Source organism: Salmo salar, chromosome ssa11 (assembly GCF_905237065.1).
Source record: "Salmo salar chromosome ssa11, Ssal_v3.1, whole genome shotgun sequence".
NCBI lineage: Eukaryota > Metazoa > Chordata > Actinopteri > Salmoniformes > Salmonidae > Salmo > Salmo salar.
The window spans coordinates 32,541,594-32,559,364 of NC_059452.1; the positions used below are offsets into that span (position 1 = coordinate 32,541,594).

The 17,771-nt window shown below is 45.6% G+C and overlaps 1 protein-coding gene across 3 annotated transcripts in view; it reads left to right on the top strand.

The window, feature by feature from the left end:
- Nucleotides 1-2,898: 2,898 nt before the first annotated feature.
- The window catches only part of LOC106595265 (fibrillin-1), a 159,455-nt gene continuing 144,582 nt past the window's right edge, over nucleotides 2,899-17,771 (top strand). For 2 of the 3 annotated variants that reach the window (XM_045689379.1, XM_045689381.1), the window contains exons 1-6: nucleotides 2,900-3,248; nucleotides 3,536-3,924; nucleotides 6,590-6,672; nucleotides 9,884-9,982; nucleotides 12,458-12,553; nucleotides 13,275-13,370. In XM_045689379.1, coding sequence (XP_045545335.1) covers nucleotides 3,671-3,924; nucleotides 6,590-6,672; nucleotides 9,884-9,982; nucleotides 12,458-12,553; nucleotides 13,275-13,370 — 628 coding nt within the window. In that variant the 5' untranslated portion in view covers nucleotides 2,900-3,248; nucleotides 3,536-3,670. Of the gene's footprint in view, nucleotides 3,249-3,535; nucleotides 3,925-6,589; nucleotides 6,673-9,883; nucleotides 9,983-12,457; nucleotides 12,554-13,274; nucleotides 13,371-17,771 lie in introns of all 3 variants that reach the window. The other variant, XM_045689380.1, reaches the window with a different exon arrangement.

Consider the following 17,771-nt stretch of genomic DNA (forward strand, 5'->3'; position numbering starts at 1 on the left):
ACTACAGGAGATCTCTACTCTGCTGCCTGAATCCCTCTACTCCAACTCCACCTCTAACTCCACTGGTTCTCTCTTACACACTTTCATAACCCATTCCCATGTTTAGAAACTTAGCATGGGCCACTCTCCTCTAGAAAGATAGATAGAGGGCCTATGGGAAGGAGGGAGTTTGGAGGAAAGGATAGATAGAGGGCCTATGGGAAGGAGGGAGAGTTTGGAGGATGGGATAGATAGAGGGCCTATGGGAAGGAGGGAGAGTTTTGAAGAAGGGATAGATAGAGGGCCTATGGGAAGGAGGGAGAGTTTGGAGGATGGGATAGATAGAGGGCCTATGGGAAGGAGGGAGAGTTTTGAAGAAGGGATAGATAGAGGGCCTATGGGAAGGAGGGAGAGTTTGGAGGATGGGATAGATAGAGGGTCTATGGGAAGGAGAGAGAGTTTGGAAGAAGGGATAGATAGAGGGCCTATGGGAAGGAGGGAGAGTTTGGAGGATAGGATAGATAGAGGGCCTATGGGAAGTAGAGAGAGTTTGGAAGAAGGGATAGATAGAGGGCATATGGGAAGGAGGGAGCGTTTGGAGGATAGGATAGATAGAGGGCCTATGGGAAGGAGAGAGAGTTTGGAAGAAGGGATAGATAGAGGGCCTATGGGAAGGAGGGAGAGTTTGGAGGATAGGATAGATAGAGGGCCTATGGGAAGTAGAGAGAGTTTGGAAGAAGGGATAGATAGAGGGCATATGGGAAGGAGGGAGCGTTTGGAGGATAGGATAGATAGAGGGCCTATGGGAAGGAGGGAGAGTTTGGAGGATAGGATAGATAGAGGGCCTATGGGAAGGAGGGAGAGTTTGGAGGATAGGATAGATAGAGGGCCTATGGGAAGGAGGGAGAGTTTGGAGGATAGGATAGATAGAGGGCCTATGGGAAGGAGAGAGAGTTTGGAAGAAGGGATAGATAGAGGGCCTATGGGAAGGAGGGAGCGTTTGGAGGATAGGATAGATAGAGGGCCTATGGGAAGGAGGGAGAGTTTGGAGGATAGGATAGATAGAGGGCCTATGGGAAGGAGGGAGAGTTTGGAGGATAGGATAGATAGAGGGCCTATGGGAAGGAGGGAGAGTTTGGAGGATAGGATAGATAGAGGGCCTATGGGAAGGAGGGAGAGTTTGGAGGATGGGATAGATAGAGGGCATATGGGAAGGAGGGAGAGTTTGGAGGATGGGATAGATAGAGGGCCTATGGGAAGGAGGGAGAGTTTGGAGGATAGGATAGATAGAGGGCCTATGGGAAGGAGGGAGAGTTTGGAGGATAGGATAGATAGAGGGCCTATGGGAAGGAGAGAGAGTTTGGAAGAAGGGATAGATAGAGGGCCTATGGGAAGGAGGGAGCGTTTGGAGGATAGGATAGATAGAGGGCCTATGGGAAGGAGGGAGAGTTTGGAGGATAGGATAGATAGAGGGCCTATGGGAAGGAGGGAGAGTTTGGAGGATAGGATAGATAGAGGGCCTATGGGAAGGAGGGAGAGTTTGGAGGATAGGATAGATAGAGGGCCTATGGGAAGGAGGGAGAGTTTGGAGGATGGGATAGATAGAGGGCATATGGGAAGGAGGGAGAGTTTGGAGGATGGGATAGATAGAGGGCCTATGGGAAGGAGGGAGAGTTTGGAGGAAGTAATAGATAGAGGGCATATGGGAACAAGGGACAGAGGGAACAAGGGATGGTGGTAGGGAGGTTGGGATCAAGAGCGGGAGAGTGGGAGGGAGGGAGAGAGGGAGTGACGGTGGAAGAGAGGGAGTGAAGGAGAGAGGGAGTGACGGTGGAAGAGAGGGAGTGAAGGAGAGAGGGAGGGATAGATTACAGGAGGAAGTGGTGTCCCTGGCATGCTCTGCTCTCTGGTCTAATTTCCCAACATCTCCAGAACACTGAGTCTGTGTATGATTAGTTTTAATGCCACAACCACCAGAGACTGGATCAGCATCCCTCTCTCCTCCAGAACACAGACGCTCGCAAGCATGCACGGGCACACACACACACACACACACACACACACACACACACACACACACACACACACACACACACACACACACACACACACACACACACACACACACACACACAAAGGCTCTGACCTTCCCTGATACACTTCGTTCCAGAGAAAGAGAGAGAGAGGGACAGAGAGAGAGAGAGGGACAGAGAGAGAGAGAGAGGGACAGAGAGAGAGAGAGGGACACAGAGAGAGAGAGGGACGTGTGGGCTGGGTTGTTGAGATGTTTAATTAAAGAGCATAGTGATATCACCTCTGAGTGGTGGAGTCTCAGAACACATTCCAAAAGGTCTAAACGATTCCAATCAGTTCCAAACGATTCCAATCAGTTCCAAATGGTTTTCAACCTGCTCAAAGACACAACAGGTGTCCTTACATGACCATCTTCCACCTCCACACTGTTTGTAAAAACTGTCTTCTGTGTTTTTACTCAATATTGTCATTACATTTACACTGTGTAAAGCTTGCACAGTGGACAGACTATGTAACATAAATGTTAATTAAGCAAAATGTAAGGTATGTGTTCTGAGATTAGGCTTGTCCTGGTTACACTGTGCTGTAAATATCATGGATGAGTTTTGCACTTTTCTCTATCACACGTAGGCCTATTTTACCTGCTGAAAACAAAGTAGGTGTCTTTACTCTTTACATTATTCTAACAAACATCTAAGTCCCAATGCTGTATGAAATGTCTCACCCTCTGTCGTTGGTTTTTTGCTATGGCGCTATACCATTAACTGTGTGTTTGTAACTGTAACAGTAGTGGACCCTTGTTTGACTGGAATGTATGTATCGCGAGAGGACAAAAACCTTTTGGGGAAAGTTGAGGAGGGCAGGGATGGGGAGTGAGTGAGTTTGGCTGTGTGAGAGACAGGGAGAGAAAGAAAGCAGGAGAGAAGGAGAGGGTAGAAGACTTATCTTCTCCACGGCTACTGTAGAACGTCTCAACGCCTCTCTCTACATATACTGTAGAATGTCTCAACGCCTCTGATCACGCCATACAGAATCAAGACATCCTGATCATATCGGATGTGTCGGATTAATAAAGAAAAAACACAATGCTAGACTATTGAGAATTTGATTTTGTCACTGGAGGTTGTTTTCCATTATTCTTCTCATTTTCTTGAAGTCGTTTATTCTGGAACAGCAAGTACGTGGGGTACTGCGCCTGGTCTGCTTTGACGACTGTCTCCAGCTGTGGAGAGAAGGTAGGCATTTTCTCCTGCGCAATTGCACAATGCTTTTTGATTTTAATTAAAACAAACTTGAAGTACCACTTATGTTCTTATTGGACTATTTGTATTATGTATACAAATGATTGTTAGATAGTTCGTCTGTAACCTCAACATCTGGCAGAGATGCATTCCGTGCAGACAGTCGTAGTGTCTATAGAAAACTATCATAGCCCAGTTATTTCTTTCCAAATTGCAGCATCTTCTGCGCTGCACATTTCTCTGCTTGTTTCTGAAAAACAATCTGATCTTTTTTTTTGCAGCTTGACTCGGGACTATTTCCCTGAACCCCGGTTGGATTTAGGAGAAACGCGACTTAAAACCGAAAAGACAACTGTTTTTTTGACCAAAAAGTGGAGTTATTGTGAACTTGTGAGAAGATCACCAGGCCTGTAGCAATGTGTCGGCGGCGGCTGGTGAGGCTCGCGGTGGCTCTGGTGGCGGTCCTGTCGCTGTGGACGGAGCCTGGCGGGGCTGAGGCTGAGCAGGCTGGGCAGGCTGGGGGAACCGGAGGAGAAGCTAGACTTACCGAAGGAGAGCTGGTGTCTTTGCCGTTATTAACTGTAGACAGCGAGCCGGCCAGGCAGACTCCGACCCAACCCAGAGCCAGCCGGGCCAAGCGGAGGGGAGGAGGGACAGACGTCCTCAAAGGGTAGGCAATGACTCTTATCTATTATCACTTATCCCTTATGACACAGTCACCAGCACCTTACCTTAATTTACACCTTGTAGGCATAGTCTAATGAAGTTGTTACTAATTGTCTGTCATTACTACATCATTATAGTCCATACGTTTTTAAACATATGTCTTCTGTAGTTAGTTAACCTGTCACAGTGTCATGCATGATGTCCTACATTATATATCACTCTGTATTGATGGGGGAGAAGTTAGTTGCTTACTTAATCTATCTACAGGATTATAAACATCCTCATTCTCCCTCACTAATGCATGTTCAATAAGAATCTGACACTTTAGAAATGGTATTTTTATGCCTATTGTATTGTCTGTTGTAGTAACCTGCCAAACCTGCCTACTCGTCTGTAGGCCTACTGCTGTGGTCTACTAATCAGGTCATTAACTGTAGGTCTACTGCTGTGGTCTACTAGTCAGGTCATTAACTGTAGGCCTACTGCTGTGGTCTACTAGTCAGGTCATTAACTGTAGGCCTACTGCTGTGGTCTACTAGTCAGGTCATTACTACTTCTGTAGGCCTACTGCTGTGGTCTACTATTCAGGTCATTACTACCTCTGTAGGCCTACTGCTGTGGTCTACTAGTCAGGTCATTAACTGTAGGCCTACTGCTGTGGTCTACTAGTCAGGTCATTACTACCTCTGTAGGCCTACTGCTGTAGTCTACTAGTCAGGTCATTACCTGTAGGCCTACTGCTGTGGTCTGTTAGTCAGGTCATTACTAACTCTGTAGGCCTACTGCTGTGGTCTACTAGTCAGGTCATTACTACCTCTGTAGGCCTACTGCTGTGGTCTACTAGTCAGGTCATTACTACCTCTGTAGGCCTACTGCTGTGGTCTACTAGTCAGGTCATTAACTGTAGGCCTACTGCTGTGGTCTGTTAGTCAGGTCATTACTAACTCTGTAGGCCTACTGCTGTGGTCTACTAGTCAGGTCATTACTACCTCTGTAGGCCTACTGCTGTGGTCTACTAGTCAGGTCATTAACTATAGGCCTACTGCTGTGGTCTACTAGTCAGGTCATTAACTATAGGCCTACTGCTGTGGTCTACTAGTCAGGTCATTAACTATAGGCCTACTGCTGTGGTCTACTAGTCAGGTCATTAACTATAGGCCTACTGCTGTGGTCTACTAGTCAGGTCATTAACTATAGGCCTACTGCTGTGGTCTACTAGTCAGTGGTCATTACTGAAGACAAGGTCACAGGAGAGTTTAACATTTTCCTTTTGTTAATTTGTTGAGAATCCCGTCGCTGGACCCCAACAGGTGGGATTCTCTGTGATGGGAAGTTAGGATGAAAGTTTAGTAATTAAATACTGGCAAGAATATCACATTCCTGTCGGCTGCAACAATAAATTATATCCAAACAAAGAAGCCCATTGGCGGTGTGGGGCTGTCGGAATGCCTGCTGGACTGAGAGACAGAAAAGAGAGGGAGAGAGAGAGAGCGAGAGAGTGGGGGAGAGATAGAGGGAGAGGGGGAGGGATAGAGGGAGGGGGAGAGATAGAGAGAGAGAGAGAGAGAGAGAGAGGGAGGGGAGGGAGGGAGGGAGAGAGAGAGAGGGAGAGAGGGAGGGGAGGGAGGGAGGGAGAGAGAGAGAGGGAGAGAGAGAGAGAGAGGGAGGGGAGAGAGAGAGAGGGGTGAGAGAGGGAGGGATAGAGAGAGAAAGAGAGAGAAAGAGGGGGAGGGGAGAGAGAAGGAGGGAGGGATGGAGAGAGAGAGGGGAGAGAGAAGGAGGGAGGGATGGAGAGAGAGAGGGGAGAGAGAAGGAGGGAGGGATGGAGAGAGAGAAGCAGTTTAATATTTTCTCTAGTCCTAAACACCACACCCTGCTTTTTAAAGCACCTCAGCAGCTGTACACAGTGGGTCACTGCTTGAGAGGTGGTGTGTGTGTGCATGTCTGTGTGTGTGTGTGTGTGTGTGTGTGTGTGTGTGTGTGTGTGTATATCATGACTGTAGACAGCTGATACTGGCATAGATAGATAAATGCCTAATCTCCAGGGCTCACTAGCTATGGTTGTTTGAAGTGTGTTTATTGTGAGTTAATGAATCAGAACCCTCTATAAACTCTCACAGTGAAGGATCAGGTGCTGCAGTTCAGCGTCCAGGCCACTGTGTTGTGCTGTTTCCCCGCTGGCATTACAGTCACCAGGTGTAGCCCAGGCACGGCGTGTTGCAACCCATGATGTACTAAACAGTCTGTGGTTGCAACAGGCACAGTCTGAAAGTCTGCTATGCTGTGTGAAACCTTTCTTCCTATTACACAACAGCCAAACTCTGAAATCGGGAAGGGGACTGTGTATCTGTCTCCGTACGTTCGTCAGTTTGTCACGTGATATCTCAGACAGCACTGACCTGATTTTCGTCGGGGATGAGATGTTTACTGTTGCCTTGTTCACAATAACATTGATCCCATGGCTATATACTGTATCATTGAGATCCACTAATCCACTACATCTTCAAGCTTTGATTAAACCAGTTGTGTTAGTGCTGGGTTGGAACAAAAATGTGCACTGAAGGCAGGGGGTCGCCAGGCAGGACCATGGTTGTAGAATGAGGTGTGTGTGTGGGCTCCAGAATGTGTTTAACCAGTGATTCTGTGTTTCTGTCTCTCCTCTTCCGCAGGCCCAATGTGTGTGGCTCTCGTTTCAACGCCTACTGCTGTCCAGGATGGAAGACTCTGACCGGGGGCAACCAGTGCATCGTCCGTGAGTCTCTCTCTGTCTGTTTTCTATCTACTGTCTCTTATCTACACACCATGGTTTTCTAAACCCAATGGTACTGTATATTACAATTTGTTCTGTGCTGTTTGTAGTTAATGTTTGTGGGCAAATGTGTTCTTGGGAAGCCTAACATATTGTGCATGTCTTATAGTAATACACCTCTGTAGGTAAGGCGGGGTGTACTGTATGTCTTAGAGTAATAGACCTCTATAGGTAGGGTAGGGTGTACTGTATGTCTTATAGTAATATACCTCTGTAGGTAAGGCAGGGTGTACTGTATGTCTTATAGTAATATACCTCTATAGGTAGGGTAGGGTGTACTGTATGTCTTATAGTAATATACCTCTGTAGGTAAGGCAGGGTGTACTGTATGTCTTATAGTAATATACCTCTGTAGGTAAGGCAGGGTGTACTGTATGTCTTATAGTAATATACCTCTGTAGGTAAGGCAGGGTGTACTGTATGTCTTATAGTAATATACCTCTGTAGGTAAGGCAGGGTGTACTGTATGTCTTATATTAATATACCTCTGTAGGTAAGGCGTTGTGTACAGTATGTCTTATAGTAATATACCTCTGTAGGTAAGGTAGGGTGTACTGTATGTCTCATAGTAATATACCTCTGTAGGTAGGGTAGGGTGTACTGTATGTCTTATAGTAATATACCTCTATAGGTAGGGTAGGGTGTACTGTATGTCTCATAGTAATATACCTCTATAGGTAGGGTAGGGTGTACAGTATGTCTTATAGTAATATACCTCTGTAGGTAGGGTAGGGTGTACTGTATGTCTTATAGTAATATACCTCTGTAGGTAAGGCTAGGGTGTACTGTATGTCTCATAGTAATATGTCTGTTTAGGTAAGGTAGGGTGTACTGACTGTCTCATAGTAATATGTGTCAGGGATTTCTTCGTCTTCTGACGATATAACGAAATCATCGTCGGAAAAGGTAGACCAATACGCAGCAGGTATGTGATTGTTCATTTTGAACATTTATTCACTTCAAAACGAATACAAAAACAACAAACAAGAAAACGAACGTTTCACTGACAGTCTGCAAGGCACAAGGCTAACACAGAACAATCACCCACAAATCACACACACAAACACACCCTAATGTATGGGACTCTCAATCAAAGGCAGATAGACAACACCTGCCTTCAACTGAGAGTCCCAACCCCAATTAATCAAACATAGACATACACTCACTAGACTCCACATAGAAATACCTAAACATAAACCAAAACCCGGAATTACTAAATCAAACACCCTTTTTACAAAACACACCACCCTGAACCACATAAAACAAATACCCTCTGCCACGTCCTGACCAAACTACAATACTAATTAACCTTTATACTGGCCAGGACGTGACAATATGTCTGTGTAGGTAAGGCAGGGTGTACTGACTGTCTCATAGTAATATGTCTGTGTAGGTAAGGTAGGGTGTACTGACTGTCTCATAGTAATATGTCTGTGTACTTAAGGCAGGGTGTACTGACTGTCTCATAGTAATATGTCTGTGTAGGTAAGGTAGGGTGTACTGACTGTCTCATAGTAATATGTCTGTGTAGGTAAAGCAGGGTGTACTGTCTGTCTCATAGTAATATGTCTGTGTAGGTAAGGTAGGGTGTACTGTCTGTCTCATAGTAATATGTCTGTGTAGGTAAGGTAGGGTGTACTGACTGTCTCATAGTAATATATCTGTGTAGGTAAGGCAGGGTGTACTGTGTATTGTTGAGTATAGTATGATGAGTGCTTGTAACACTATGAGGTTAGTGTGTTTGTGTCTGAGCCAGGCTGGTGGGCGGGCCCGAACCCGGTCCTGTTCCAGAACGCTGTGGTTCTGGCCCACAATGTCCTGTGGCGCAGTAGGGAGGCGGTCCAGCTCTCTCTGTGGGCAGCTAGCGCTGTTTGTCCAATTAGCTTAGCCAGACACAGTGTGGCTCTGAGATAACTAACTCATTAATACTTAGCTATCCGGTCATACACTGATGAGACTGGAAATCAAAACCTACTGAAGGTGTTTAACCCTCAAGCTACCAATGACCCCAGTCCGTAGGCTACTTACTATAGAGTATGTGCGTGGGACCAACATGATATGCTATTAAGCCAGGGTTAAAGTGAGCCTGAACTGTTCAGATCAGAGAAGTGAAACAGTGAAGTGATACATCAGTCAAATGAAAGGTGATGTCAGTTTGTCTCCTGAGTCTGAATGGGTCTACTCTCTGAGATGTTGTTTTGCCCTGGCCAGAGTAGCAGGCATCTCTCTCTCTCTCTCTCTCTCTCTCTCTCTCTCTCTCTCTCAGGAAAGCAGGGAACTTGTATCAGAGTTGGGTTCAGGAAGCCTGTAGCAGGGTGGTGGGTTACACAGGACTGTTTGATTGGGATTGTGATTGCAGCCTGCCTGCCTGCCTGCCTGCCTGCCTGCCTGCCTGCCTGCCTGCCTGCCTGCCTGCCTGCCTGCCTGCCTGCCTGCCTGCCTGCCTGCCTGCCTGCCTGCCTTCCTTCCTCTAATGACGTTGTTTAGCAGTGGAGTCTTGGGACACAGGGTCACTCTCCCCATGCTTCCTGCCTCCCTCTACCTGACTGGGCTGGGGGCTGGGGGGAGGGGGGGGGGTTGCTATGGTAGCAGGAGGGATAGGGGGTGGGTGTACCAGCTCCAGGCTGCCTTCCTGAATACAGTCGTTAAGTCTGTACTGTATGTCCACCCAAAAGTAGTGAATACTGGGTAGAAGATAGCAGCGCAGTAGTCCTACCAGATGGGCACCAGTATTACAGTACTAAACCCAGCCCAGCCATGATGAGGGCTGAGCAACAGAACACACATAACTGGCCAACAGGAGTTTTATGTTTCAAATGAAAGCTCCTGATGAGGTCTCTCTTCTGGTTAGCTGGGATGTTCAACTATACAGTGAGAGACTGAAGGGGGAGAAGCTAGTGACAGCCAATAGAGACCCTTCTATTGTAGACTAGAGGGACCAGAGTTTTTCCTAACCAGGTAACCTGACCTGTACAAACTCTAGGCCTTATGGGCATAACATTTGAATGTGCTCTCCTGTAAGATCAGGAGAATCTCTGTAATATACTCCTCATAATCAACTCAGATGACTGGGTTTCTAGATCCATGCAGACTGTGTGTGGTTAGGAGGTGTGTGTGTTGTACTGACATGTGTGGTCTCTCTGGTCCTCTGCAGCCATCTGTCGGAGCTCGTGTGGAGACGGGTTCTGCTCCAGACCCAACATGTGTACCTGTCCCACTGGGTCCATCGCTCCTTCTTGTGGATCCATGTCAGGTACTGTCAGACCAACAGCAGAGCAGAAGAATAATCTAGAATGATGTACAACAGAGCAGAACAATAATCTAGAATGATGTACAACAGAGCAGAACAATAATCTAGAATGATGTACAACAGAGCAGAACAATAATCTAGAATGATGTACAACAGAGCAGAACAATAATCTAGAATGATGTACAACAGAGCAGAAGAATAATCTAGAATGATGTACAACAGAGCAGAAGAATAATCTAGAATGATGTACAACAGAGCAGAAGAATAATCTAGAATGATGTACAACAGAGCAGAAGAATAATCTAGAATGATGTACAACAGAGCAGAACAATAATCTAGAATGATGTACAACAGAGCAGAACAATAATCTAGAATGATGTACAACAGAGCAGAACAATAATCTAGAATGATGTACAACAGAGCAGAACAATAATCTAGAATGATGTACAACAGAGCAGAACAATAATCTAGAATGATGTACAACAGAGCAGAACAATAATCTAGAATGATGTACAACAGAGCAGAACAATAATCTAGAATGATGTACAACAGAGCAGAAGAATAATCTAGAATGATGTACAACTGAGCAGAAGAATAATCTAGAATGATGTACAACAGAGCAGAACAATAATCTAGAATGATGTACAACAGAGCAGAACAATAATCTAGAATGATGTACAACAGAGCAGAAGAATAATCTAGAATGATGTACAACAGAGCAGAACAATAATCTAGAATGATGTACAACAGAGCAGAACAATAATCTAGAATGATGTACAACAGAGCAGAACAATAATCTAGAATGATGTACAACAGAGCAGAACAATAATCTAGAATGATGTACAACAGTGTCTATCAACCGTATCTCTACACATTCAGATAGAACACTGCTTTACAGGGACTGGATTCAGTCTGTAGCGCCGAACATCTGCGTTGTAGCGTGGTTGAAATGTGAAGGTCATTTTTGATTGAGATGACATATAGAGCATTTACTGTGAATGCGGTCTCCGCAAAAGCGGCTATAACGCTGATCTACTGAATGAATCCAGCCCTTAGTTTCCCTGTCTGAGCCAGATAGATGTGAACTGTGTTCTGGAAGGAACAGCCTTATCCCCAGGCCCACCACACCCCAGCCCACATCTGACTGTAGTCTATCACCACCTTACTTTAGCCTGGTATCCATTCTTCCATTTCAAAAGCCTTTCACTGCCTTTACTAACAAGGACTTCAACATATGAAACAGATAATAGATATTCTAGATCCATGTATGAGAAATGTTTCTAGGTCCACCACACCCCATCCCTCTGCTTCCCTCTAACTCTCCTCTGTGGATTTAAAAAAAGAGACCCACTGTTACACATCACTGAAGTCTGCAACATTTTCCCGCAGGGCAGCATAAACAATGTCTGGTGTTGAGAGGTGTGAAACAGAGAACTCAGACGTAGAAATCTGTTCTGTTTCCTTCTCTGGAGAACTGAGATTCAGAGTTCCAGAGTTAGAGAGCTGAGAGCTGCAGGGCTGGGCTGTTAGAGCTGATGGACTAGGAGGGAGGGTGGGCGGGAAGGAGGGATGGAGGGAGGAGGGAGGCTGTTGTTTTGGCAGTGATTGCTACAGTCCAGATTGTTTTGTGGTTTCTACCATGACTGTTGGATGATGTCATATCCTGTCTCAGGGTTCTCCCTCCTGGTCGTGTTAGAGTGTGTGTGCTGGGAGCAGGGTGGTGTTCAGTAGGGCACACCGTAGCAAAATACTTTGATAGTACCTCCCTGTTTCACTCTGTTTCAAAAAGTGTTCTCCTGTTTCTTGCCTTACTGAAAAGACTAGCTGCACAGAATGTAAAATATGCAACGACACTCCACCAAAACTTAACATAACTCTCCAAAACAACCCACCGTACAGCACAGAGCTCATGAAGAATTGATCTGTTTTGCCGTGCCGCTCTCCCTTGAATAGCAGCTGAACTGTGAAAGCTGATTGTTCAGTCTCAGGGCAGAATGGGTGTGTGTGTGTTGGAAGAATTCCATAGTCAACATCTACTAATCCTTGTTGCAGCGTTGAGTAGAGCAGCTCAGAGCAGTGTTGGGCCGTGTGCTCATCTGTTTTCACACAATCAATTTGAGCGAATATTATATCTGAATGGGATTTATGATAAACACAATTCGGAGGGAATTTTGGTGCGTTTGTACTGAAAGTGTAGCCCTATCTGTGTGTTTGTGTTGTTAGCTTAACCTGGTGTGTGTGTGTGTGTGTGTGTGTGTGTGTGTGTGTGTGTGTGTGTGTGTGTGTGTGTGTGTGTGTGTGTGTGTGTGTGGGTCTGGTGTGGGTGTGGTGTGGGTGTATGGGTTTTGTATACTATCTTCCTTCCTCTCTCTCTCTCTCTCTCTCTCTCTCTCTCTGTCTCCCCCCTTCTCTCCATCCTCTCTCTCTCTCTTCTCGCGTATCTTCCTTCCTCTCTCTCTCTCTCCCAACCCCCACCAGTCCAAAACTGTAACATCCGCTGTATGAATGGTGGGAGCTGTGCTGATGACCACTGCCAGTGTCAGAAAGGATACGTGGGAAACCACTGTGGTCAACGTAAGAACTGCTATATACACACAACCACTATATACACACTATACAACCAATGCACAACTATTACACAACCTCTACACAACCACTATATACACACAACCACTATATACACACTATACAACCAATACACAACTATTACACAACCTCTACACAACCACTATATACACACAACCACTATATACACACTATACAACCAATACACAACTATTACACAACCTCTACACAACCACTATATACACACAACCACTATATACACACTATACAACCAATACACAACTATTACACAACCTCTACACAACCACTATATACACACAACCACTATATACACACTATACAACCAATACACAACTATTACACAACCTCTACACAACCACTATATACACACAACCACTATATACACACTATACAACCAATACACAACTATTACACAACCTCTACACAACCACTATATACACACAACCACTATATACACACTATACAACCAATACACAACTATTACACAACCTCTACACAACCACTATATACACACAACCACTATATACACACTATACAACCAATACACAACTATTACACAACCACTATATACACACAACCACTATACAATCAATATACAACCACTATACAATCAATATACAACCACCTGTATAAACACTGTATAAACCCTATAGATGGGATCCTAACCTGAGATCCCTGGTGTATTTCTGTCTTTCTCTCTCCCATGCAGCGGTGTGTGAGACAGGTTGTCAGAATGGAGGACGGTGTGTGGCTCCTAACCGCTGTGTTTGTACCTACGGCTTCACGGGGGCACAGTGTGAGAGAGGTAGGATCACAGTTGTCATTTATACCTGTCTGTCTGTCTGTCTGTCTGTCTGTCTGTCTGTCTGTCTGTCTGTCTGTCTGTCTGTCTGTCTGTCTGTCTGTCTGTCAGAACTGACATTTTCTTACTTCAGAATGAGGACAGCTGACAGTGTTGATAGCGTGACATGTTTGCTTCACACACAACAGTCTGTTTTATTGGCCAGAACATGGTTTGTTGTTGAACGCTGCGCCTGTCACGCTTGTGTTCCTAAATTACGGTTATTTTCCACATCTGCTGAAAAACTGAGGTCTGGAAAATGTCCAGGCCTATTGGATGTTTACTGTTGGTTGCCCCCACCAGCGTCCTGGTGTGCTCTGAACTCTGGTAAAAAACTATGGAGTTACTATTGGGCCAGTATTGCAAATAAAGATAATGCTATTGAAAGCAAGACATAAAAAACAGAAAGTAGTTCAGTAAGCAGAGAGCCTCTATATAAATACATTCCATGTAGGCAGGGTTTAGAGGGTAGCATAGTTGATGCATCCTTATTGGTCAACCGGTTTTGGAGTAATAGCTCCACTTCATGTTATGATAGGTGGGATTGTTAATGACACAGAGAAAGACTAGAGGGAAGGGTGCCCCTACTGGCCTCCAACCCCACATCCAGTAACATCTGGTCTCCCATCCAGGGACCAACTAGGACCAACCCTGCTCAGCTCCAGAGGAAAACCAGCAGTGGGTACCGGGTGGTATGCTGTTGGAATGAATGTGCCAAACTTGAAACGGCATAAAAATAATTGTAGGCAAAGAGGAAGGCATTTGATCACAATCAACTTTTTATTGAAAATGGTTCATTTAAAACTATTGCATTCATTTACAATTCATTTGTGTGCGCATTTAAAAATGATACTTTTGGATTTATGTTTTGCTTTCAATATAATTATTATTGTTTGCAATACTAAGAATTTTGTTCTCAATTTCAGAAGCTTTTCTTAATATTAATGACACAAAAGTAACTCCTTAGAAAACATGCTTGCACGCACACATACACACACACACACACATACACACACGTGCACACACATTATAACGCGCACACATTCTGCATACACGCACACATACACACACACACACACACACACACACACACACACACACACACACACACACACACACACACACTACACACACACGTGCACACACATTATAACACGCACACATACTGTATACACACACATAAACATACACACACACACACACACACACACACACACACACACACACACACACACACACACACACACACACATACGCTGGCACGCACACATACACACACACACACACACATACACACACACACGTGCACACACATTATAACACGCACACATTCTGTATACACACACGCGCACATGTGCACACACACAGAAAAATGCCCACACGCACACGTAGTCACACACGCGCACACACATACACACACACACGATTGCATGCACACATATACACACACACACACGTGCGCACACACACACACACACACACACACACACAGAGGAGATGCAAGACGTACGTAGGTCTCTGTCTCTAGCGATGGTGCGACCCCTGGAGGTCGTAGCAGTGACCTTGTAAAGATAATATTTAGTTTAACAGCAGAACACTAATTGCTGTCCTCCTCACACACAGATGGGCTGCGTCTTAACTCTGAAATGGCCCCCTTGCCTCTGCTACTTTCCTTCAGGGTTACTGATAACTGACAGGATAGATTTGGTTCTGGGGAGAAGCTCTCTGTTTATCTGAAATGATTTGGTCCTTCCCCTGCTCATATAGAGCTGACACAGGGTACAATGTGTGTGTGTATTCTGTTTGTGTGTGTGTGTTCTGTGTGTGTGTGTGTCTGTCCCTAGAGACTGTCCCACCCTGATACTGGGCTTAGAACTCAACCAGCTGAGGAACACATGCACACACACACACACACACTCAAACACGTACACACGTACACATGCACACACACACACACACACACACACTCAAACATGTACACACGTACACACATACATACTGTACATACTGCTTCCAAAATCATGCCCATTAATATGGAGTTTTGTCCCCCTTTGCTGCTATAACAGTCTCCACTCTTCTGGGAAGGTTTTCCACTAGATGTTGGAACATTGCTGCAGGGACTTGCTTCCATTCAGCCACAAGAGCATTAGTGTGGTCAGGCACGGCTGTTGGGTTATTATGGCCTGTCTCGCAGTCGGCGTTCCAATTCATCCCAAAGATGCTTGATGGAGTTGAGGTCAGGGCTCTGTGCAGGCCAGTCAAGTTCTTCCACACCGATCTTGACAATCCATTTCTGTATGGACCTCGCTTTGTGCATGGGGGCAGGTAGTTTAGTGGTTGGAGCGTTGGACTAGTGACCGAAAGGTTGCAGGATCGAGTCCCTGAGCTGACAAGGTGAAGGTCTGTCGTTCTGCCCCTGAACAAGACAGTTAACCCACTGTTCCTAGGCTGTCATTGAAAATAAAATAATAATAATTTGTTCTTAACTGACTTGCCTAGTTAAATAAAGGTTAAAAAAACAAAAAACATTTGTCATGCTGAAACAGAAAATGGCCTTCCTCAACAGTTGGCACTATGCATTCGGGCAGGTGCGGTTCTCCTGGCATCCACCAAACCCAGATTTATCCGTCGGACTGCCAGAGGGTGAAGCGTGATTCATCACTCCAGAGAACACGTTTCCACTGCTCCAGAGTCCAATGGTGGCAAGCTTTACACCTCTCCAGCCGACGCTTGGCATTACGCATGGTGATCTTAGGCTTGTGTGCTGCTGCTCGTCCGTGGAAACCTCTTCACAGAAATGTGTCAAACTGACTTTTTGGAAAAGTGGCATCCTATGATGGTGCCACGTTGAAAGTCACTGAGCTATTCAGTAAGGCCAATGTTTATCTATGGAGATGTATACACCTGTCAGCAATGGGTGTGGCTGAAATAGGTTTCCACATACTTTTGTATATATAGTGTACATACATACATACATACATACATACATACATACATACATACATACATACATACATACATACATACATACATACATACATACATACATACAGGCACGATAGGTCATTAAGTTTATATCCATAGTTTGACATGGTTGTATGGTCAGAGAGAGAGAGAGAAAGAAAGGGAGAGTGAGTCAAAGGGAGAGTGAGACAAAGAGAGAGAGAGAGGAAAGGAGAGGGAGAGAGAAAGGGAGAGGGAGAGAGGAAAGGAGAGGGAGAGAGGAAAGGAGAGGGAGAGAGAAAGGGAGAGGGAGAGAGAAAGGGAGAGGGAGAGAGGAAAGGAGAGGGAAAGAGGAAAGGGAGAGGGAGAGAGGAAAGGGAGAGGGAGAGAGGAAAGGGAGAGGGAGAGAGGAAAGGAGAGGGAGAGAGAATGGGAGAGGGAGAGAGAATGGGAGAGGGAGAGAGAATGGGAGAGGGAGAGAGAATGGGAGAGGGAGAGAGAAAGGGAGAGGGAGAGAGGAAAGGAGAGGGAGCGAAGAAAGGAGAGGGAGAGAGGAAAGGGAGAGAGAAAGGGAGAGGGAGAGAGGAAATGAGAGGGAGAGAGGAAAGGAGAGGGAGAGAGAATGGGAGAGGGAGAGAGAAAGGGAGAGGGAGAGAGGAAATGAGAGGGAGAGAGGAAAGGAGAGGGAGAGAGAATGGGAGAGGGAGAGAGAAAGGGAGAGGGAGAGAGGAAAGGGAGAGGGAGAGAGGAAAGGGAGAGGGAGAGAGGAAAGGAGAAGGAGAGAGGAAAGGAGAGGGAGAGAGAATGGGAGAGGGAGAGAGAAAGGGAGAGGGAGAGAGAGAGAGAAAGGGAGAGAGAAAGGAGAGGAAGGGTTTGTGTCTAGCAGAGAAATGTGGAAAAGATGGACAGATTTCTGTATAAACATAATATCTGGAGTGTCTCCAGGAAAGTCAGTTGACCCAGTTCATGATGGGTTTCCCCTCTTTCCTTCCCTTCTTGTCTTCTCTTCACACCAGACCTACTGCTGTTGTGGAAACACTCAGGTATCGTCTAGTGCCACGAGGCTTTCATGACCTGACCATGTGACCTGACCAGGCAAACTCCTAGCCCTAGTCATGAGTCCTGCCATAGTTCTGCAGAGGTTCAGATTGGAACTCTTCTGGAATGAAATACGTCATTATAACTAATCAAAACATCCAGAGATAGTTCAGTTTGTGCCCAATAAATTGCTGCCTTTTTTTAGATGATGTGTAAAAGTTAGTTCTAAAATAGAACACAAACAAGTTGATTATGACACGTTTCTTGGAGTTGTTATTGATCTGACCACTGACTGGGGCACCAAGTCTGTAGTCCTGTAGAGGGGCTGGGTGGGGCACCAAGTCTGTAGTCCTGTAGATGGGCTGGGTGGGGGCTGAGTCTGTA